The following is a 20,990-nucleotide window of genomic DNA, read 5'->3' on the forward strand; positions in this document are numbered from 1 at the left end:
GGGAACACCGTGATAAAAAAGGTGACCACAAAATTCAAAGGAAAACACAAAGAGATTTCCATGGTTCTGGTTTACTTGACAGTGTGCAGGTATGCACAGCTTGCTGTCACATGAGCCAAATACATGCCTAACTGGACTTGCTATAAATGTTGATTTAGAGAGCAGCACAAGAAAGTTGTATACGTATAGAGTCAGTGCGTAGTTTCTTAATTGGTCAAATATTATCTCACTAACCTCCACAAGTATGTACATATTGAGATAGTTTGGGTATTTTACCAAATTAACTGGTACCTGTTTAATAATTCATCTACATTGGAGCATTTGCTCTTTTTTTCCTGCTTATACATTATAAATAAAATTCTACTACCCAGGACTCTTTATGGCAGGCATATGCAGAATATTTGAGAGACAAATATGTCAAAACCTGTGCCAAAAACCCCAAACCATCTGAATGCATAGAGCAGTAGAGATACATGGAAAAACAAATTCTTTTGTACTGCGTGCCATTGTGTTAATACTGAGGGAACTTGAATCTGCTTTAAATGTTCAAACATCACCTAAATGTTTTAAATCATACACACACATTGTGTTTGTGTGTGTGCCTGTGTGATTAATATTCTGGTTACTATATAAGGCTCCTTATCCGTCCTTTTTTAGCACATGCTGTCAATACACATTCTTGCCAGTTTTAAGCTGTTCCACTGACCAAAAATTGCCTTTGCAAAGGTACTGCCAGCTGATAAATATGGAGCAAATATTTTACAAGGAAGAAAATGTTAGTCAAAGTTAAAAACGATGTTTTTGCAGGAACATAATATAACCTTTGTTTGTTTACAAGAAAATTTAATCGGCACCTTTAATGCGAGTTATTACCAAAACAAAGCACAGCCTAAGTCTAAGTAATGTTTGCAGTTTCTCATCCAACAAACTTGTTTTTTCTTTTAATGCAGCCATGTTTTACCTGCAGAGAGCTCTTGTGCTTCAGTATGTCAAAGTCATAATAGACAAACACTGCAACAGTAATTCCATTAGGAGAGACAGAGTGAAATAGTGACATGAAGCATGTGGTTTTGCTGAACATTGTTATTAATTATCATTAAGATAATTGCATGTGTTCATTTTCAGCCCAAAAACAAAAGTATGACCACTGTCATGTTTCCTGTTTGGACTTTTATGTATGCAGTGGTTTACCAGCAGTAACTCCACAATGGGGTTTGCTATTTTTACAATATCTGCATAACATCGGCTATCAATAACAGAATGAATCGCATGCAGTAATAAAAATGATCCACATGTAACAGCGTTGTTAGAAAAAAACAAACAAATAGAAAGTGGAAAGGATAGCGGATTGAATTCATCAAATGAAACAATGTTACTTTCTTGCTCAAAGCCTGGTTTTGAGCTCATCAATCATCAGCCGTGTGTTCATTGTCACGTTTGTGAGTGCGTGGAGCACGGGGGAGGCGGGGCCACACAGCGGGTGCAAGTGAACGCAGCTGCGACTGCCTATGCTTAATGTGGCAATGTAGGCATTAGAAGACTGCAAGGATTGAGGCTAGAGAGGGAGGCACGAAGGCGATGACGTCTGCTAAGCAAAAATAGGAACAACTGGAAGCGAAAACAAACCACTCTGAGGAGCACAGGCATCGGTGTGAGAAACTGACAGGACAGTCACACAGCCCCGGTGATTTACTGTGTGTGGCTGGTGCAGCTTAATTCATGACTTCACTTCACCTTAGTAAATAGAAGCGAAAAGAAGAAGAAGAAGAAAACAATGAACTGACGTTAAAATATAAGGGCTGCACAATGAATCAAGCCCTGAATCAGTAAAGTCTTTCAGCAGTATCGCCCCGTAAAGGATGAGTCACGCATGAAGGAATTGAAGGACTTTTACATCTGTTAAAATTTCAAACAACTGATGATTGGCTGGTAAATAGAGCACACACAGGAAAAGTGAAACTTACAATGTGTCATGCTTGTTGAGGTGAAAATGTACAATCAATCACAATGAAATGTGAGAGAAACAGGCATGAGTGAGGCTGCAGCTTCACAGATGTATGCAGACTCTATTTAATTAAACTAGTATCTGTTACTACCGCTCTGTCATCTAATACAGTGTTTCTTTTTCTTTATTTAATGCAGTATATTAAAGGATATAATTGCAGTCTGTGATATATTGCTTCAGACCAATGACATTTATGGCTTCTCATCTCTCTTGTCATTAGCAAATTAGGTTTAGAGGCTGAGATGATCCAAAGAGACCTGGTAAGTATCCAGCCAGACAGATTGTAGCCCTGAAAAATGACTGTCATCATCGGTGGAAATGAGCCCGTCTCACGCATCTTTTTACCTGCTCAACTCAATTTCTCAATCCTGCCTACCAGAACCTTTGTATTTAGTAAAAGATGGATGCTGAGGGTTATCGCGTCTGTTATTTCCTAGTATTAGCTTAGTAAAAGCTAAAAACCCTCTGGGTATGTATAATTCTAAACACCTGGGTTAGTTCTACACATTTCTCTCTTTTTTCTGGTTTGAAATAAAAAAAAAACATCTTATGCGAGGAAGGAAACCTTAGAGCAGCACATGGTGTCTAGATATGACAGGGTGATACAGTGATCTACACTAGGCTGGCATCGCTGCCTACCCCTGTTCAATGAACATGCTGAAAGGGGAGAACAAGATAACAAAAGCTGAAAAGACCAATGTGTCATCCTTTTCTTTTCATATTTCCCAATGAAGAGCTTTCTTTTTCCCCAAAGCCTTTGCTTTTAAAAATCACACAGAAAAGCTGCCGTACATCCACTAACTGCTCGGGAGTTGAATAAGTCTGTGTTGCTATAAGTCGCTCACAAACAAACTACAATCTCCAGTGGCACTGTTTAGCTGGCAAAAGTGGAAACAAATAAATCCATGTTGAATTGTAATATTCTGCTCTTGTTTCTGCCTTTTTTATTTTTTTATTTTTAGCTGTATTTGATAAATGTTACGAAACTGTGCTGCAGAGGCCTTAACGAACCATTTTCTGGACCATGTCATCTTTATTCTCTCAACCCCTTCACTGTCTCGGGATTAACTTATCTCTCCTCCAGGCTGTACTTGGAAGCTAAATTCTGCATCCTTAACACTTTTTTTCTGTTTCCTCACAGGAAGAGTCCAGAAGCTAAACCCACGCCGTGATAAGTAGTGAGGTAAACTGTGTTATCCTGCATAGTGCCAAGGCGAAATTTGAAAGTGGATTCTTGAGTACATGGGGTGGAAAACTGCATGACTACAGATCTCTGTGCTGCACGATATGTATTATTCTTATAAAGAAAATATATATTTGAACTGCAAATTGATGATATTTAAACAGACTTAACGTATCATCCTTATTATGCCACCTTTGTGTCAAATAATACTGTTTAGCTGTTGGAAGTCACCATCTACTCTCTTCTGCACTGTCTTTTATTGCTAATTGGCAGAAATATAAAACCACCATGTAGCAAGTTTCTTATATAATACTACATATTTTATCTAATTTACTACAAACACATGTCTCACTTTAGAGCTGTCTCACAAACTAAAAAGCCAACATGCTGATGAGGATGTGCAGGTTGTCATTTGAAGACGGTGCGTCATCTGCGAATGACAACTGATGATCCAGATGGAAGCCGAATGTAAAGTGTCGTGTTGACCTTATACATAATTGTGTTTTCACATAATTAAATTTCCTTCTCTGTTGTGAGCTACCATCAGTTTTCTAATGAAATATACAGACATCTTAGCTGAGCAACTTTGGTGAGTCATTTTATTCATGGTTGTAGACTTAATGGCCATGTTAGAATACACTGAAATCATTGAACCCAATGGCTGTGTTGAAGGTTAAAACTGTATATTTGCCAGCCATTATATCGACAACATATGTTGCAGTAGTAATAGTAGTTAGAACGTGTGGTAAAAAGTGTCTGAAATATTAAAACCAATTTAATCTAGATGGCATTCAAATTAATGCCAAACATTATTCAGGGAAATCTGATTTTTATTTATTTATTTATTTATTTTTGATGAAAAAGATCTGAAACATGTTTACCCATTTATGCTTATCCAAATATCCATTCATTAAGTCTATCTGCTTATCGTTCAAAGAGATGTGTGGGTGTGGAGACCTTGATAGCTGAAATTCATAAATTATTAATCAATGACTGTTAAATGATTGAAGTGAAGTTACCTTCCCATAAACTCCTTACCTAAAGTGTCTCCACTTTTAACAACTGATTATCTGATATTGCAAAGATGATCAATTTATTGATTTCCCTCTATTGAAAAATCGTTCATATTTAAAACAGGTTGTTTTCAACAGTTACAGTTACCAGTTGACTCTCGCTTTTTTGACATGGACTGGGTTTGTATTTTTGTGATGAACACCATCTGCCTTTGAGTTTGAACACAACCGCCTGCAAAGCTTTGTAAGCAGCAACAAAGAGAAATGATAAAGCAAAACAAAAAAAGCCCTTACTGAAGTACCCACCATATACAAACAGTATGTATTCAGCACTACTGGACCCCAGATGGTTGCTGGCCTCACACCGGTATGTGCCATTGTCTGTCTTGTTTAGCGTAGTGATGGTAAGTTCCCTTCCCTCCACAATCATACGCTCAATGTCTGGCAGCTCTCCTCCATCTTTAGACCACTCCACTGGCTCAGGTCTGGGAAAGAATTTGAGAAAATGTGTTTAACTGCAACTGAATAAACTGCTGCGATAAAAAAACACTATAACAAACCATAATGAATTTGATTTCACTTCAATTCATTTTCACAAGTCATCTCAAGGCACAAAACAAATTACATTTAGGTGCAATTTGCACTATTTGTGCCGATATTAAATTGAAGTTGTAAATGCTTTTCAACTTACATTGGGTTGCCTATGGAAACACACTCCAGTTTGAAGTATTGGCCTTCCTGTGGGATGATGAGTGAATGTGTGATCTCCAGATGGGGAGCATCTGCAAAGAGGAGACAAAAAAAGAAACACAAAAAAGTGGTTCTAACACAAAATGCAACAGTAGTTAGATCTGTGGTACTGAGCAGCTCTTAGCTATAGCCCATATCACTATTCTGCTTAGGCACTAATCCCTTACCTGCAAGATAATCCCATATTAATCCAGAACAAATGCAAGACTAAACCTGGCCACATAACTGTAATCTCAATCCATGTATTTCGCTAATCTAAGCAATGCTAATCTACCCAGTTTTACAGGCTATGACCCCACTCACAGTGGACCTCCAGGACCTCGGTTGTCATGTAGGGTTTGGACAAAGACACATGCTCCACACTGCAGGTGTAGGCAATGCCGTCATCCCGCTTGTCCACCTGGAACTGAAGGCTACTCCTCACTGTGAATGACTTTCCCGTAGCGTTCACCTCCTTAGTGCCTGTGGGGAATCAGAATATGAACCAGGGTGAAATGTACTTGTGAATTATTTATATTTTTGGGGGAGCAGTTCTAGCTTTTGAGCAAGACTTTTACAGGAAAATTATTTTGGAGAAAGAAGCAGAGCAAAACAAAAATCATCTTGTAAATCTGAAAAACTGTGAAAAAAAAAGAAAGAAATTTATTTCAAGATGTTGCTCTTCTGACATAGACAGCTGCAGTGTTGTTGTTGTTGTTGTTTTTCTCTGCATCTCCTTTGAGGGAAAGAATCTTTATCCTTTGAAAGTCAAGTCAAAGTAGAGTGAATAGTGAAGGGAGAGCAATATGAGAGTTGACTCGGTTGGTTGGGTGTGTTTGCTCCTCTAGGACCATCTCTCAGACATCCCAGCCAACACAAACAGGCATGCTCCCCCCTTCAGTAGTATGTGATAGATTTCCATAGTTTTAGTGACACTTCTTCTTTCTTTCTTTCTTTTTTGTCTTTTGTCATACCAAAACATTCGCCTTCAACTTATCTCAATTTGTTTTCATTTTTTCCCCTGCCCTGTAATGTTGTCCTCATTAAGCTATGCCTCTTAACTTGTAATTGAAAGCCTTTCATTGCCGTTTGCTGCTACTCTCTTGTCAGCACTTAGTGTGGCACCGACACTTTTCTCTAGAATCTGCTGTACAAGGCTATTGGATCTAAACAAGACATTAGTTGACAATGGCCTCAGAAGGACTTTTCTTTGGAGATGCTACCCCTCTCACCCCTCCCTCCTTACATCCTCCTCACATTACATACTTCCAACCATCTCCCCCTGGACTGCCTGCCATCCACTGCAAACCAGAGTCAATCAATACATATGTGTGTGCTCACTCAGCTCCTTCAGAAACACACACCTACACACTGATATTGGTCTATTAAACACTAAAAGCTCCTTTCAGTTAAACCCAGATTACCCGTAGCATCATCATTTTGGGTTAATCTATTCTGTTTGTGCCACACTACTCCATTTTTCATGAAATGGCCTGACAAAATCCTAATGTACTGCAGAGTAGCCTACAAATGTTAAAAAGTCAAACTTCAAAACTGAAATTAATAACGCTAAGAATAAGAATGCAAAGCACAGAGCAGCAGAGTGCATCATAAATGTCAAGATTTTGAAAAAATAAATAAAATCCAAGCATCACATAGGATTTGAGAAAAGAGGAAAGTCGGAGGCCTTATATTTGAGAGTCAGATGCCTTGGATTTTGCCCTGGAGTACAGGACGGGAAAGGGAAGTGCCTCTGTGGCATTAAACACGAATCTCTCCAGCTTTTTCTCTCATTCGTCAAGTCGCCTACAGCATCAGGGTTGCAACAGAGGAACTGTCAGTCTCTTTTAAGGCGGCTGCTAGCATTGCCAGAGAACACGCTAAGGTAGCTTTCGTAAGAATGGGAATGTGCCCAATTGTGCTTGCTTTGAACAAGTACCCCAAGAGGCCAGTAAAGCTGTATTCAGGCAACTGGAGGCACTCCTGTAAGCACCACCTCAGTGTCTGTTTTAACAAGAAAGTGTGTCGGTGACAGGATTCTGGTGTTTTTTTCTATGACCTTAACTGATATGCTGAGGTATATCTTGGAAAAATTAAAGGCAGATGAACCTTGAACTTGGACTGATTTTGTCTTTTACTCTGTGACTACTTTTCTCTATTTAATTGCTAATGAAGTAATTTATAGTACTAACTTAAATTAAGCTTTTTTGGGGGGCTTTTGGAGTCATCATTTTCTTTTGGTGTTTTTATTTCTTCATTCTCATTCATTCTCCAAAATACTTCTTTCACTTCAGGGTCACAGCTGTAATAGAGGCCTAAGATGACCAGGTATTCTTTTCTCTCCAGCAACTCCCTCCTGCTCCTTCAGAGGGAGCTAGTGAGTCTCAGGCTAGCTGGGAGTTCTAATCCCTTCTGCACGTCTCACATTGTCCCTGGGGCCTCCACCCAAGTGGCTATTCCCGATCCAAGTACTTTCTTGGATCCGAGCCTTGTTGTAGCAGAAAGGCTCGTGTGGTCTAGTGATCCTCAGTGGTGGGTTGTTGGGAAATGTTCTTGGTGGTGTCTCCCATGACACACAGGCCTGGGGCCAATATATAGACTTAGACAAACTTTAGTAAACCTTTAAATAAAGGAAGAATTTAAACTTTGACCCAGCCTGGAACAGATAAACTGTGACATTCCTCCTCTAAATGTTGCTACCTGAGTTACCCATTTTGCTCAAGCTTAGGATAGCAGTAAATAAGCCCCAACAATGGAAATGTAGAGAAGCCATGTGTGCCCACCAACCAGAAGTAACATGTCCTTTTATTCGTATACATTATATTCATTGACACTACACAGTTTAATATCCACTGATTGATTACGTGTTTGTAATATAATTTCACCTTATATACTCTGTGTGGAGTTTGGATGTTCTCCCTGTGCCTGTGTTGATTCCGTCATCATGCTCTGGCTTCCTCAGTCCAAAGACAAGCATGTTAGGTCAACTGGTGATTCTAAATTGGAGTAGGTGTGCGTTGGTGTCACTGAACTTCCTGTCTTAGGTGTAGTCTACACAAGTAGTGCTCCATGACAGCTTAGTCTGTTCTGTACTGGATTATCTCGGTGTAAATGAGTGCATAATTTGGCTGCACTACTGGATCAATGATCAATCAATAATTGGCCAAACATGAGCATTCATCCATCCATCCATACATCTAACCTAACAGTTAGGGTGAAATGAATATAAAAGTTATGAAATTTATAGTTAAAATGCACAAATAACAAATACTGGCCACAAATCAGTCTGTAGTGATTGTTGGTTTTACTTTTAATACTTTTACTAATTACATTCCTTTTACAGATTATTTTGTCACACTGCGTGCACAAAAAATATTATTAGGTAGTTTATATGTTGATGCATTCAGCTATTTAGTGAATAGCACAGAACATATAGACAGAATATAGGTAGTCTTACAAGAGCTGACAGCCAGTGATCCTCTAGCTCAGAGTGTAAATTCTGAGTGACTGGGAATGTGAGGGTGCTATGCTGTATTTTGGTTCCACCACACAACTGGGCTAATTAGCTAAGGAGCTCAGTTTTTAAATGAGATTTTAATCTAATCTAATATCATAAGTGATTAAAAATGTAAAAACACCAATTAATATTAAAATTGGGGCAAAAAAAATGTAGCCTGTTCTCAAGTCATCTCGCTTTAGATCGGTAGGTATACGTACTATATCCTTTCACATTCTGATGAGCAGAGATGGGCAGCAACACATTACAAGTAATCTGATTACTTTTTTCGATTAATGAGTAATGTAAGGGATTACTATTTCAAAAAGTAATTAGATTACTGTTACTTTCCCATAAACACACTGCATTACTGCGTTACTAAACCGTTGTGATTTTGTTTGTGAGAGTGTCTCATGACAATGACGTAAGCACATGTGACATTAAAAAGTAAACTTCAAATCTGAGCAAGCACCTAGCAAGCCGCCACGGGAATGTGAAATTCACAGAGAAACCCCCGGAATTCTCCACTGACATGACCGCTGCAAACCTCCATCGGCCCCACTCCTGCTAAACAGGTGAAAATAGCTTTAAGAGCGACAGGATTTTATTTATTTTTTGCTGTGTTTTACTTTGGTCTATTTGAAAGAGTGAGTGTGAACACAAAACATTATTTTATTGTATATGCTGGAATATGCAGAAAATAGGTTTAAATGTTAAAGAATTTCTTCAAGTCAAAGACTGTTGCATATAATTATATTTTTGCTTAATGCAATGTGCATAAAATCAAAAGATTAAAACTCATAAAAACAATTTTTAAAAAGAGGCTTTTCATTTGATTCAATTTTATATGATGGATTATCCATAAAAAATAGAATTGGGCTGAAAGATCTATTGCTTTATTACGTATTCAGGCTGCATATCATGTTTTTGAAAAGTAACTAAGTAACTAATTACTTTTGAAAATAGGTAATAAGTAAAGTAACAGGACTACTTTTTGGAGAAGCAATCAGTAATTAGTAATTAACTTGACCAACACTGGTAATGAGTAAAAAAGCAGTCAGGTCTAATGTTGGACTTAAGGAAAAGCACTGAAAATAACTCTAAACACTTTTCTTAAAACGTATCTTACTTTAGGCAGTGAGACACTGACTATATAGGAAACATATTTTAGTATATGAAGCGACACACAGCCTTGATGGCCACAGGTGTTAAAAAAATGGTAACTGCTTCCTTGTCAGGGCTCTTGTGAGATAATTGTGAGAGGAATGGGGAAAGTAGAGGAAAGGGGACAAAATTAATAAATAAATGACTAAAGATGAAACTGATATGATAGATATACATTTCACTGTGTACTACTGAGCTGTCAGTTTTTGTCAGTAAGACGATAGCACAATTATACAAATATATCCCTGATACCACAAGAAGGCTAGAAATTGCAATCCCTGCTCTTTTCTACAGTAACCGCTGCTGCAGACACTGTTTATATACTAAGAAAGGTATATGGATAAGAAATGAGTAAAACTTGCTCAACAAGAAGCGAGTACTAATTTAAAATAGAGGACAGAAATGTATTGTCGAACTGTACTGTAGGATAGCTGGACAATTTAAGTGTCTAATATGCCAAATAGAAAAATTCACTGTGGAAAAAGGATAACTTTATGTATGCAAAGAGAGTAACAGTGGGCGGGGTTTTTTCTCAATAGATTACAATTTGAAGTCTAGCTGTCATTCAGCGACACAAGTAACTTGTATGACTCTATACTCTGTAAACAAATTATTTGACACTAGATGACAGTTGCATTTTGAGGTTTGTAATGCTGTGTGCCTCTAATATAAATTGTCGAAAAACAAATCATCAGAGCATGAAATAAATATGACATGTTTTTGCTATTACACCTTCTGTCGTCTTAGAGCTTTGTAGACTGGTCCCCCAGTGGGGATAGATTTGACTGACAGCAGACACTGGCGGCAATGATCTTCCACAGAAGAACCAATGGCAAAACATGCTGCTCCCACAACATACTCGCTAAAGAAAGCTTTAAAGCCACACCTACAAAAGACTTGGATCCAGAGCACTGATTGACATTCCCTGTCTTTGACACTTTGACATGGAAATGAAGTTTTTAAGTCAAGCCCTCCAGTCTCTGCTATGTTCTTTTTTTTCTTTGACTTGGAGATGCAACGCTCCTGATGTGTTTGCCCAAGCGACTTCATAAAATCCACTGTATGCCAGTAAAACTAATAAAAGCACATTTGTATACAACATACCAGTTTGGGGCAGACTGGGGGCACAGGATCGTTTTTAGAGATGCACAATTTCTACATATTTAAATGCCATTTTCTATATCACATATAAATAATGGGATTTTTTTCATTTTATCTTTACTTTATGCTTGCTTGTGAAACCCCGCTGAACAATAAGGTATTGAATTTTTATATCACAGCAAAAGGTATTATCCTGATATTTGCATGCATCACTCTTTGAACTCTGCTCGATTGCATTTTTATACTCGGCTTATGTGCACATGTCCATATATCCTAAGATTATATGCTTTTAGGCTTTAAGGATTTAAGTGCATTCTAAAACATAAAGCACAAAAATATCATCTCATCTCTCACTGCATCTTGAGACGGACAGCAAGTCTGGTTGTGATGCTGTGTGCCAGCTCTCCACTAGCCTTTCAGGAATCTACGTGCATGTCATTTCAACAAGAAAACTTCATATCCCAGCCCCTCTCCCATCAATCATCATGCCATGTTGGCCAGACACAGACAGAACCACCAAGAAAAAGCTCTCTGGTGCAAATCTTCAATAAAGAGCAACTGTCACACTGAGCCTCCACAGCAGGCTCCATTACATTAAAGAGCTCCAAACAGCATATCTCAGCCATCAAATTGAGGAAAAACATTCCACTCCTATTTCTTAATGTTTTGTCTTCCCTGTGCTTCTTAAAATCAGAAGTAAGAAGGTGATAAAAGCTATACAACACAAAGTGCAGAGTTTCAAAGAGTTTGGAAAGCAGTGTACAAGAAAGTGAAAGCTTGATTCTGTGGAACCACTGAAAACCTCTGCTGGTTTATTGTAATCACTGCACATCATGGTTTACCATCTGATATTGCACTGTTTCAGTGGGGTAGTTGGATTAAATTAGGTATCTGCTTTTTCCAGGTTTGTATTGTTACACATTCTTGTGCCCTTCTTAACTGGTTTTCCTTGCCAATCAATTAGCAAAAGACAGCTGAAATGCAATAGATCGATTCAGTCAATTATAACTTCTTTGTCTTAAAATCAAAATATACAGTAATTGTACAGTTTATGGAGGAGTCACTCAATCAAAAGAAGAAATTTAAAAGCTTGTGAAAATATGTTAGATATACTGTATAAAATATTCAGCAAAACACAAACATATGGGTTTCTAAAATTTTCTTTTTCTGTCTTATTTCAAAGGAAACGGCATTTTTGGGAATTTTGTTTACTGAAGCCCAAGAAGAAACGTTAGATTTGACATTTTTATATTTTTTAAGAACTGTTGTATTGGATGCTGTTGCGACTGACTGAATGCATCTTTAATTTCATTTCTATGACAATGAACTGAATGCAGAGATTTTTTTAAATTTACAGTTAACTTTTAATTAGAATCAATAAAAGTTAGCTAGTGAACAGCTTCCAAGTACAATAGCCTTGCTGATAATGCACCATGCAACTCATAGAACTATTGAAATACAGCCACGGGAAAAATGCATGAATATTTTAGCATAAAGAAATATAGCACCGGAGTGAGCTGACGGTAAGAACACCTACTAACAGATAGAAATGGACAGAGAGTACAATGAGAATACAATGGCTTCTTAAATCCACTCCACACACTTACCTTGGACCTCCTTGTCATTTCGGAACCATCGGATGGTAGCAGCTGGTTTGCTGCCTGATGTGGTGCACGTGAGAGTGACTACGTCCCCCTCCATTGCTGGCTTGGTAAAGCCTGTGATCTCTGGTCGTCCTGGCACTCCTGCAGTGCACAGAAATGTAAATCTACAATCTAACAACTAAAAGAATACTGTATGCACATTGAGTAATATCTCAGTGGGAATTCTATGTGGATTTCTTCTAACAACAGCAACAAAAATAATTTATTTCAGATATCAATCTTTCTTTACAAGATAGTTTAACTTTATTATTACTATTTTTCATCTAGCAGACAATGTTACAGTCATGCAGTTTTTTAATGTCAGAACCTAAAAGCATGTGCAGGTGTTTATTTTCTGAGAAGTAATTCACCTATGGAGACTTCACCAAAATGCACATGCTCACCCAGAACAGTGAGAAAGGCCTTGGTGGTCCTGACAGGCATCGTGAAGAGCGAGCAAGTGTACAGTCCCTCGTCTGACAGGCTAACGTCATTGATTCGGATGGTGAGCTCCTGTGATGAGGCTCGAACTAGTTCAATTCTGTGATCCCTCAGAGCTATGCAAGAAAAGAGGACACAAAGAGTCATAGAGGGCAGAGGAAAGAAGACGTACAGTTAACTAATGAGCAAATGCACACTGAATTTCAGTGAGGGCCGCAAACGTGTAGAGGTACTATGAAATTCAGATGACCTTTACCAGAACAAGGCAGAATACACTGTGCTTTCAGTTATTTCTAATAGTTGTCAAATGCTGCAAACACATACTGTGGCCAGTGGTTTGAAACATTTTCTTTTGATTTCCATTCTAGGCTGACAGGCTTATTCACATTCAACGAGAATACAGTAGGCATCCATGGGACGCACTGAAGCGTAGCGATAGAAAAAAATACAGTCTGAGATTAAAATATTTTGGAGGGTAATCATTTACACTTTTAGCAGCTGCCTCTGCTTGTGCTCAGAGACGTGTAACAGTTACAGTGCAAAAGGCAAAATTTTGATACTGACATGGACATGTTTTCAGATCTTTGCACTGATAGGACTGTGTTGTACACATGAGCAGTGACAAAAGCAATGGGTAGATCGCACCCTGACCAACCCATAGAAACATATCTATGGTTAAAAAGGTGATCTTGTTCATGTCATCTTCTATACAATTTCAAATTCAAAATCACCTGCTCCGACAAGCGACCAACCACAGAGGGCAGGAAGGAAAGTGCCCTTCATTGAATAAATTGCACATTCTTAATCCTCAGTCCCCCGAGGCTTGGCCAGCGCTTTCCCTGCACCCTTTTTCATTTGAAGCAATTTGAACTCTATTGAATTGTACTACACAGGCAAAACCTGGCAAAATGCAGCAGGAATAGGTGCTGATTAGGATTTAATCATTGTGACCAATGTAATGCGCTGACCTATCAGATAAAGAGCAAATCTATATAAAAATCATTAATCACCAGTGTTATTTCCATTTGATTTTAGTGATAAACATACACAGCATACATGTGATACACAATTAAATTAGATTGGGTGAAGTGTGAAGTGGTTATTAGGTTTACACAGGCATAGTTCATTATCAACAATGCTGTTCTTCAGCTTCAATTACACCATATAATTTGATGATCATTATCGTGTAATCACACAAGCTAAAAAAACGAAAGAGGGGGGAAAAAAAAGACATTGATGCCCCTAAGAAGTTTCTTACTAGAGACTTTTTGTAATCCAAGAATAAGGACTTGTGTAAATAAAAACAATCTTCAAGCAAGAATTAAAATTTAATAGCTTGCTGTCTGTGCCATCAGACAGCAAGCTTATTATGTGCTACAGGGCTTAATACAAACATTTGATAGTCTTACTGTAGCAAACAGCATCCTGAAACAAAGCTGCCTGATGTTCTTTGTAGTTAAGCATCCTCACTACAGAGCCTGAAAATGCCCAGAGGCTCTGGCAGAAAACAGCAAACCCTTTGGTGGATGGATACATTGGAGAGGTTATGGGGTCTAAGCAAACACTGTACAGGAACTTGAAAGATATGGCAGTACGGGCTGGGAGGATCAAAGCTTTCAACAAGATGACATACAGTACTAGTCTTCCCCTGGCCCATATCCCTCTATCTCCATCTCTTCAACGCACTGAGGAAAGTCAGAAGAAACAGGCCAACTTTTCTTCTTAACCCCCCTGCTCCTTAAAGCATCTCTGAGATGACGATAAATGGTCTGCTGTTGTTATGTAAAAGGGAACTGGTCAGAGAAAGCTGGTGTTTTTTGGTTAAAATTACGTCTAGCACACAATCTGGGTGTTTAAATACAGAATAATGCGTGGTTTACCACAGCAGCTACGATCAGTTTGAAATTATGTTTCTTCACGGGCGACAAGAGTAATTAAAAATGCTGATTCTCCATGGTGATTAGTTAGCCTCCTTCCAATCTGCACCATTAGCACCCTTAGAACTCCACAGTGGCTTATTTGCACATATTTTCAACAAATGCAGTAACAATCATTTCTATTATACTCCAAGGGGGACTTTCTTTATATTTCTTTGGTAAACCACAATTTTGTTGGATTCTGACAATTAAATTTAAGACTGCTATTCGCAAAAATTACGTAGTGGAAATAAAACCAACCTCTTAACAAAGTCTGCTACTCAATAGATGTAGGCTATCAGTTTAAATACCAAACAGTGACCGAAGTACAGTAGAGACCAGTGATAATTTCAAATGACATTTAAAGGACCAAGTTGGATACAGCTCATTTTCTGTATCTTCTGCACGACACCATATTACTATTCGGAATTGAAATATATCTAAATGTCAGTAGCCAAAATACTTGTTCTGATAGGCTGAACCCACGCAAAAGCTGGCAAACAACTTATAGTTGAATAAAAGATGGTCATGACTGATGCATTTTTGTTAGACATTCACTGGTATTACACAACACATGGGTCAATGACATATTGATAGAATGAGATGTACAAAGGTTTGAATAACCCAAAGACAGGGGTCATCTATTACTCAAACGGCATATAGCCAGGAAACCATACTACCAGAATCCAATCCAGGCTGGAGGCCTAGAATGTGGCCAGATCTGTCACAATCAGACCCAAATGCCAACGGCTGACAAAGCTTTTTTCCAGGTGCTTTAGGAAATCAATGTGATGAAAAGGTTCATTTCCCCCAAACCCTAGATAGCTCTTGCGCTGTTCATTCTGCTAAGGCACAAACATAAATCTGCACCCTGACCTTGTGTATGCTCCAGCCTTGCAGGATGGCAGCTTAATAGCATGGCAGCAGTACGTCTTCTGCGATGGAGGCCTTACCAAGGCTGTCTCAAATCAGTAAAACTGACACCCAAGTTCTCCCTCAGGGCAGGGAATGCTGTTGCTTTGCCCTTTTGATGCAAAGTAATGTTTGGCTCGTTTCCCTGACAGTCCTTCGCACTACCAACCATACCAGTGGAAGACCAAAGTGAGGTCAATGGGCATAACCAAAGTTTTTGATATTTACTTTTGACAATCTAGGCAGACTTTACTGAATATCACCTGCAGGTAATATGTTCCAAAAATGGTTTTAACACATGAAACTATAACTTGATGCCCAGTTTTAACACACATAAAAAGAACAGACGGTCTGGTTAGAATAGCAATGACCTTAAAAATAAAAGTACCTCGAAGAGCAATCATCACATGGCGTTCACGTTTCCACAACACTGAGGGGTGTTAAAATGTTTTTAATTCAAAACAATTAAGTATCCACCGACAGTTCTGATATTAAATGAGATTCCACATCTACTCATTAGTCTTGGAAGCTGATGGCTCTTGGGTTCAGCCAAAACATGTTACATGTGTACTGTTTCCCCATTTGGCCTTTTTTGAATGGCCTGTAACCACTTTGAGCTATTGCTGAAATGTGAAAGCACTAGCTCTCCTTAAGCGAGAACACAGGATCCTGGCAACTAACCCCCACCCGTTCTCCAGCCAGGGGCTCCACTCTTTGCAATTAGAGTGTGTTTGCTGCTAGCTGTGCACGCTCGGTGACTGTGTGGGCGAATCTGGATGTCTTCCAGGTCTATAGTGGTGCAGGCAGGGGGCTCTTTCCCACAACACATGTGGCTGCAATTAAGAAAAGGAAAGAGCCTTGTTCCAAAGGGCCATTGTCATTGCCCGTGCTTTCAAAGATCCCACAGAGCAGATGCTGCTCAAATTGGACTAATTTCCGGCACTTGAGGGAGCTAAGCAAAGAGGGAGGAATTTTTCCAGCAGCTATGTTGCGTACCTTTTTCATGCAGTGAATAATGAGATTTAATATATTTTTGTCCATTTCTCAACTAACTAGCTTTAACTTGATCGTGCACTGTGGAATTTCCTCCATCTATCCTGTCAGTCTCTCCAGATTAAATCCTGACCAAAACAAGTACCAAGCAGGATTATATAATTGTAATAGTTTACAATTTAGTCTTTTCACTTCTTTCAGTTGGGCTTTAAACTTCTAAGGGCCTTTAAATACAACAGATAATTACACTAAATACTTATAATATAAGTTACACATGAGAGGTTTCATAGTACAGTGATTTACATATTTAGCTAACAAATGAAAGTTCACTGGACTGAGACCAGGAGGAGGCTCAAATCCGTTTGAGGTTGCATCAGGTGTACCAAATCAAACATGTGGCACCATCTGCTGTGGTGACCCCTTGTGAATAAGGGAGCACCTGAAAGTAGCTTTTATACATTAGAGTGCAGTGTGGCACAGATCATCATTTAGTGCATAGAAGAGTAGCTGTGCACAGAAGTGATCCTAGCTGAGTGTTGAGTGCCCTAATGGTAGATTCACATTTCAGTGAAGCCAGAGGTAAAGGAGTACACTTAAAAGCCCATTAGTCCCCAAAGAAATACATTAGTTGTGGCCATGAGGCACTTTTTAAATGTTTGCTGCCAATTACACTGGTAACAGCAAATCTATGTCTCGTCACCTGTAAAAATTAGTTCCCCAAGAAAATTAGGAAAAATGTTATGTGACATTTACATTTATGAAGTTAACATCGTGCTATGTTTTAATCTTTTACATCTTACTTAAATGTTTTTTGTTTGTTTGTTTATGTCTTTTATTTTATCTTATAATTTAAGTCTATGACTGAAGTATACAGAACTACAGTCATAATAATTGTAATAGCAATAATGAGACTAATAATAATATGTAGTTCAATTGGAATTTTAAAGGTAAGTGTCACTCAGTTGCTGATAACAGACACACCATCAAATATGTGTTTTCTAGAATGGAGGCTTAAGTGGGCTTTCATTGGTGCTCACTCCAGTAATTGCATCCTTGGTAATTATCCTTCATTCTCTCAAGCTAATGAATGTTTTAATGCTCACATTAGAGCATTCATTTAGCACATAACAGCATTTTGATTACTACAAGCCAATTAAGATCAATTTTGCTTTGTGACCTTTATGATCCAGACTGAATGCCCCAATTAAATGTCATGAATGAAGAACCATGAACTTCTGAGAGATGGAACTGAAATGGGGAGAAGTCTTTAACAATCTGCTATGGCATGTATATGCCGTGTATTGCTCTACATTGCTCCACGCGCTGTAGATCAAATTAGCAATTTGCTATCTGCCTTTGACATGCAACCTGCACTAGCTTTCCATTAATTGCATTATTCATATTTCCCATATCTGACAAAATATTCTGTTTCCATTCTGCATGCCTCACAGATGTCATTACCATTCTTTACAACCCTGCTGCTTACATTTATCCTTTTCTCACAGAAGCCAAAAGTGAAGTTAATCATAATGAAGACAGTAAAAGACAGCTCTGTTCTCATTTGCCCTGCTCAGGAATAGTAATTTTAAACTCCAGCAGCATATGAAAGGGATAATTCTACAAAAGACATATGGTCTAAATCAATTTTTTTCATTGTGGCAACTCACCACAGAGCTGCTCGCTTTCAGTAACCACTAATCAGCCTAATAAATGAAGGATGCATTGGCCTAGCTATTAAGCCTATCTGTCTCCCTTGTCTCAGGTCTGTGGTTTGTCTGAATGCTGGTCTTTGCCTTAGTGTTGTCTGAAGCCTGTGAGGTGGCAACAATCAACCAAGACTCAGATGCTCATAATGGATGAGGAGGCGCGTGCCAAAGAGCCAGCTGGCATGAAATAAGAAGAGGGCTGTGTTCAGCTTTAGACAAATATGCAGAGACAATCCAACACATATGGATCGGATGTGGAAATCTAGCAAGGTTAACAATCTCAAGGTTTAACTGAGCCTGTTATGGGACAGGATGAGATATCATTGGCTCTCTCGCCCATAATACATATCGCTTTAGTTGTGACCAATTGCACTGTCTCGTTCCTACCTGCAACCTAGGCCTTGTTTAATCTTTTATCCTTTTTGCAGGTTTGTCACACCATCGCTGTGTAGAGAAGTTTTAGTTTTTGCATGATACACTGCTGGAATTGTGTTTCATTTAAGGAATCCCAGTAGGTTTATAATCTAATTATGCACTGTTGTGATCCTTCCTTTGCTGCATGTTGTTATTAAATCAGCCAAAGGTCAATTGGAGTATTCTTGGGATTAAGTACAATACTCACCATGAAATAATTAACAATAGTTGATTATTAAAATGCTTTTTGTGACTGACATTTTTGTAATCATGCAAATCAAAATGTGAAAGTTGTGTGAGATGTAACAACAAAGAAAAATTATACAAGGTGCAACCAAAATTCCAGAGATCAAAATTGTTGTTGTTGTTGCACTTTGTCTGATGGTCTCCTATACCAAAAGCCCCTGATGGTTTCTTTCAAACTCCTTTGGCAAGGCAGCTGTAAAACTGCCAGGCCTCTATGAGTTACAGACACTCTGGGGAAAAACTGTGCATAATTAGTGCCATCATTAAAACAGTTATTATTTTTGCCCACTGTTAGGGTAGCGGCTAGTGGCCATGGCTAATAATAAAATGATAATGTTAATGTTGGCGTTAGGGTTATGAGTACTGCCGATCTGTAATGTGAAAAGACTATGTTAATTTAACTGGATAAGAAAAAATATTTTTTTGTGTAAAAAGTGGAAGGTTTCTCTTAAAATCCCAGAGTAAAGCATTAACTGGCAACTAGACAGAGTTTAATACAGTACAGTAGTGATCATAGGTGTTTATTGTTCCAAATCTTTGCTATTTTTTTGGCATGCTATCAAGTTTTTCATTCTAGTAACATAAAACCCAATTATCAGCCAAAAGATCCAAAAATGATGCACAAAAATGAAGCACAAGAGTGCATCCTTTAATGTGATCACTTGTATTATAACACCAAATACAGCTTGGTCACGTCTGCTTGCCGTCTAATAACAGTAAACCATGTTGGCAAGGGTGAACAATTACAAATGACTTACCTTTACCATAGGAGTGGCTAATCAGAAAGCTGTGCCTTGGAAGATGTGTTTTTTTTAAGTGAAGTATTTTTCCTGTCCATAACTGATGTAACTGAAACAAACAGTGTCAATAATAATGCCAAAGACATTGCACACACTACATATAGTTCTGTTAAACTGGAGTAGATTTATGATATTCAGTGTTTTTGAAAGACACAGAAATCCCTTTGTCCTTGGCTGTAATGCAGTTTAAAAAAAATCTAATTCGTCAGACCTGAATTAAAATGGAACAAATTATAGCTCGGGCAAAGATCAGATTTTGTCTTACTTTACCCAGCAGCAGTAAAACTCAATTGAATATGGAATGTCAGTTTTTTTTTAGTTGTTTCACTTTACTCTGCTATAACTTCTCAAAGGAATTTAAAAGGTCATTTTAATACTCCTTTTCCTCTCGCACAATTTTAGATCAAACTCCAAACACATCCAGACACATGCCCTTATCTTTAATACCAAGCTTGAGGGAATGACCAAGAGATTTAAAAAAAATGCCTCATAGCATCATTACTTCTATGTGTTATGCATCCAGAATCACACATAAAAGCGGTGAAAGCTGAATCGCCTTCGGATTACACATGCACAATGACAAACTCCCCCCATCCTCTCTGTGAAGAGAGAATAAAGGGAACTTGCATGAGCTTCAAATGGTTACATATGGCCATGTTGTCATGGATTCCCAAGAGGATTATAGTATGCAGAGGTGGACAACACACGAAGACAACAAGCACAAAGGAAAGGAGATATTTATCAGAACAGCAGGTAAAAAAAGAAAGCCATAAATCTAAACACTAGAAACAAGAAGGGCTACAAAAATCTAAATTACTCTGTGACAGCAGTCCACAAGCAGCTGTTCATGAGAGGGGGAGAACAGCTTGCCTCAAGCTCAACCAGTCTGTAGCTAGTTGTTGGACTGAAAGGTAGCATAAGGTTGAATTTAACATTTTTCATTGGCTCTACAACAAGGCACAACAAACGGCAGAAGAAGGACAGTTGCAGCCCTCTGCCAAGCAATTAACTGGTGATTTGGCACAGCAGAGATTTCTTCCCAGGTGTCCCACCCTGTTCGTCATATGAAGCCTGTGTCATTCCACGCCTCCAGTTTGTCCTGATAGCCTCACAGGCATCGTATTTGTTGTGCCAATAAGGCTTTTCATTTGGCTGTAGGAGATGAAGAGGAAGTGTTCCCACACTTAGCCCTGGCAACCTCTGCTGAATGGACTATATTCATTTTGTC

General features: G+C 38.5%; 1 protein-coding gene across 1 annotated transcript in view; it reads right to left on the reverse strand.

Annotated features, from left to right (window-relative positions):
* Positions 1-20,990, reverse strand: part of LOC146503678 (cell adhesion molecule 2-like) — a 166,001-nt gene that overhangs the window by 3,806 nt on the left and 141,205 nt on the right. The window contains exons 5-9 of the mRNA XM_085184324.1: positions 12,739-12,891; positions 12,299-12,436; positions 5,255-5,413; positions 4,893-4,983; positions 4,508-4,686 (exon numbers count right to left, since the gene is read on the reverse strand). Of these exons, the coding sequence (XP_085040450.1) occupies positions 4,508-4,686; positions 4,893-4,983; positions 5,255-5,413; positions 12,299-12,436; positions 12,739-12,891 (720 nt within the window). The remainder of the gene's footprint in view (positions 1-4,507; positions 4,687-4,892; positions 4,984-5,254; positions 5,414-12,298; positions 12,437-12,738; positions 12,892-20,990) is intronic.

The sequence above is a fragment of the Neolamprologus multifasciatus genome, chromosome 14 (genome assembly GCF_963576455.1).
Source record: "Neolamprologus multifasciatus chromosome 14, fNeoMul1.2, whole genome shotgun sequence".
In the NCBI taxonomy this organism is placed as follows: domain Eukaryota; kingdom Metazoa; phylum Chordata; class Actinopteri; order Cichliformes; family Cichlidae; genus Neolamprologus; species Neolamprologus multifasciatus.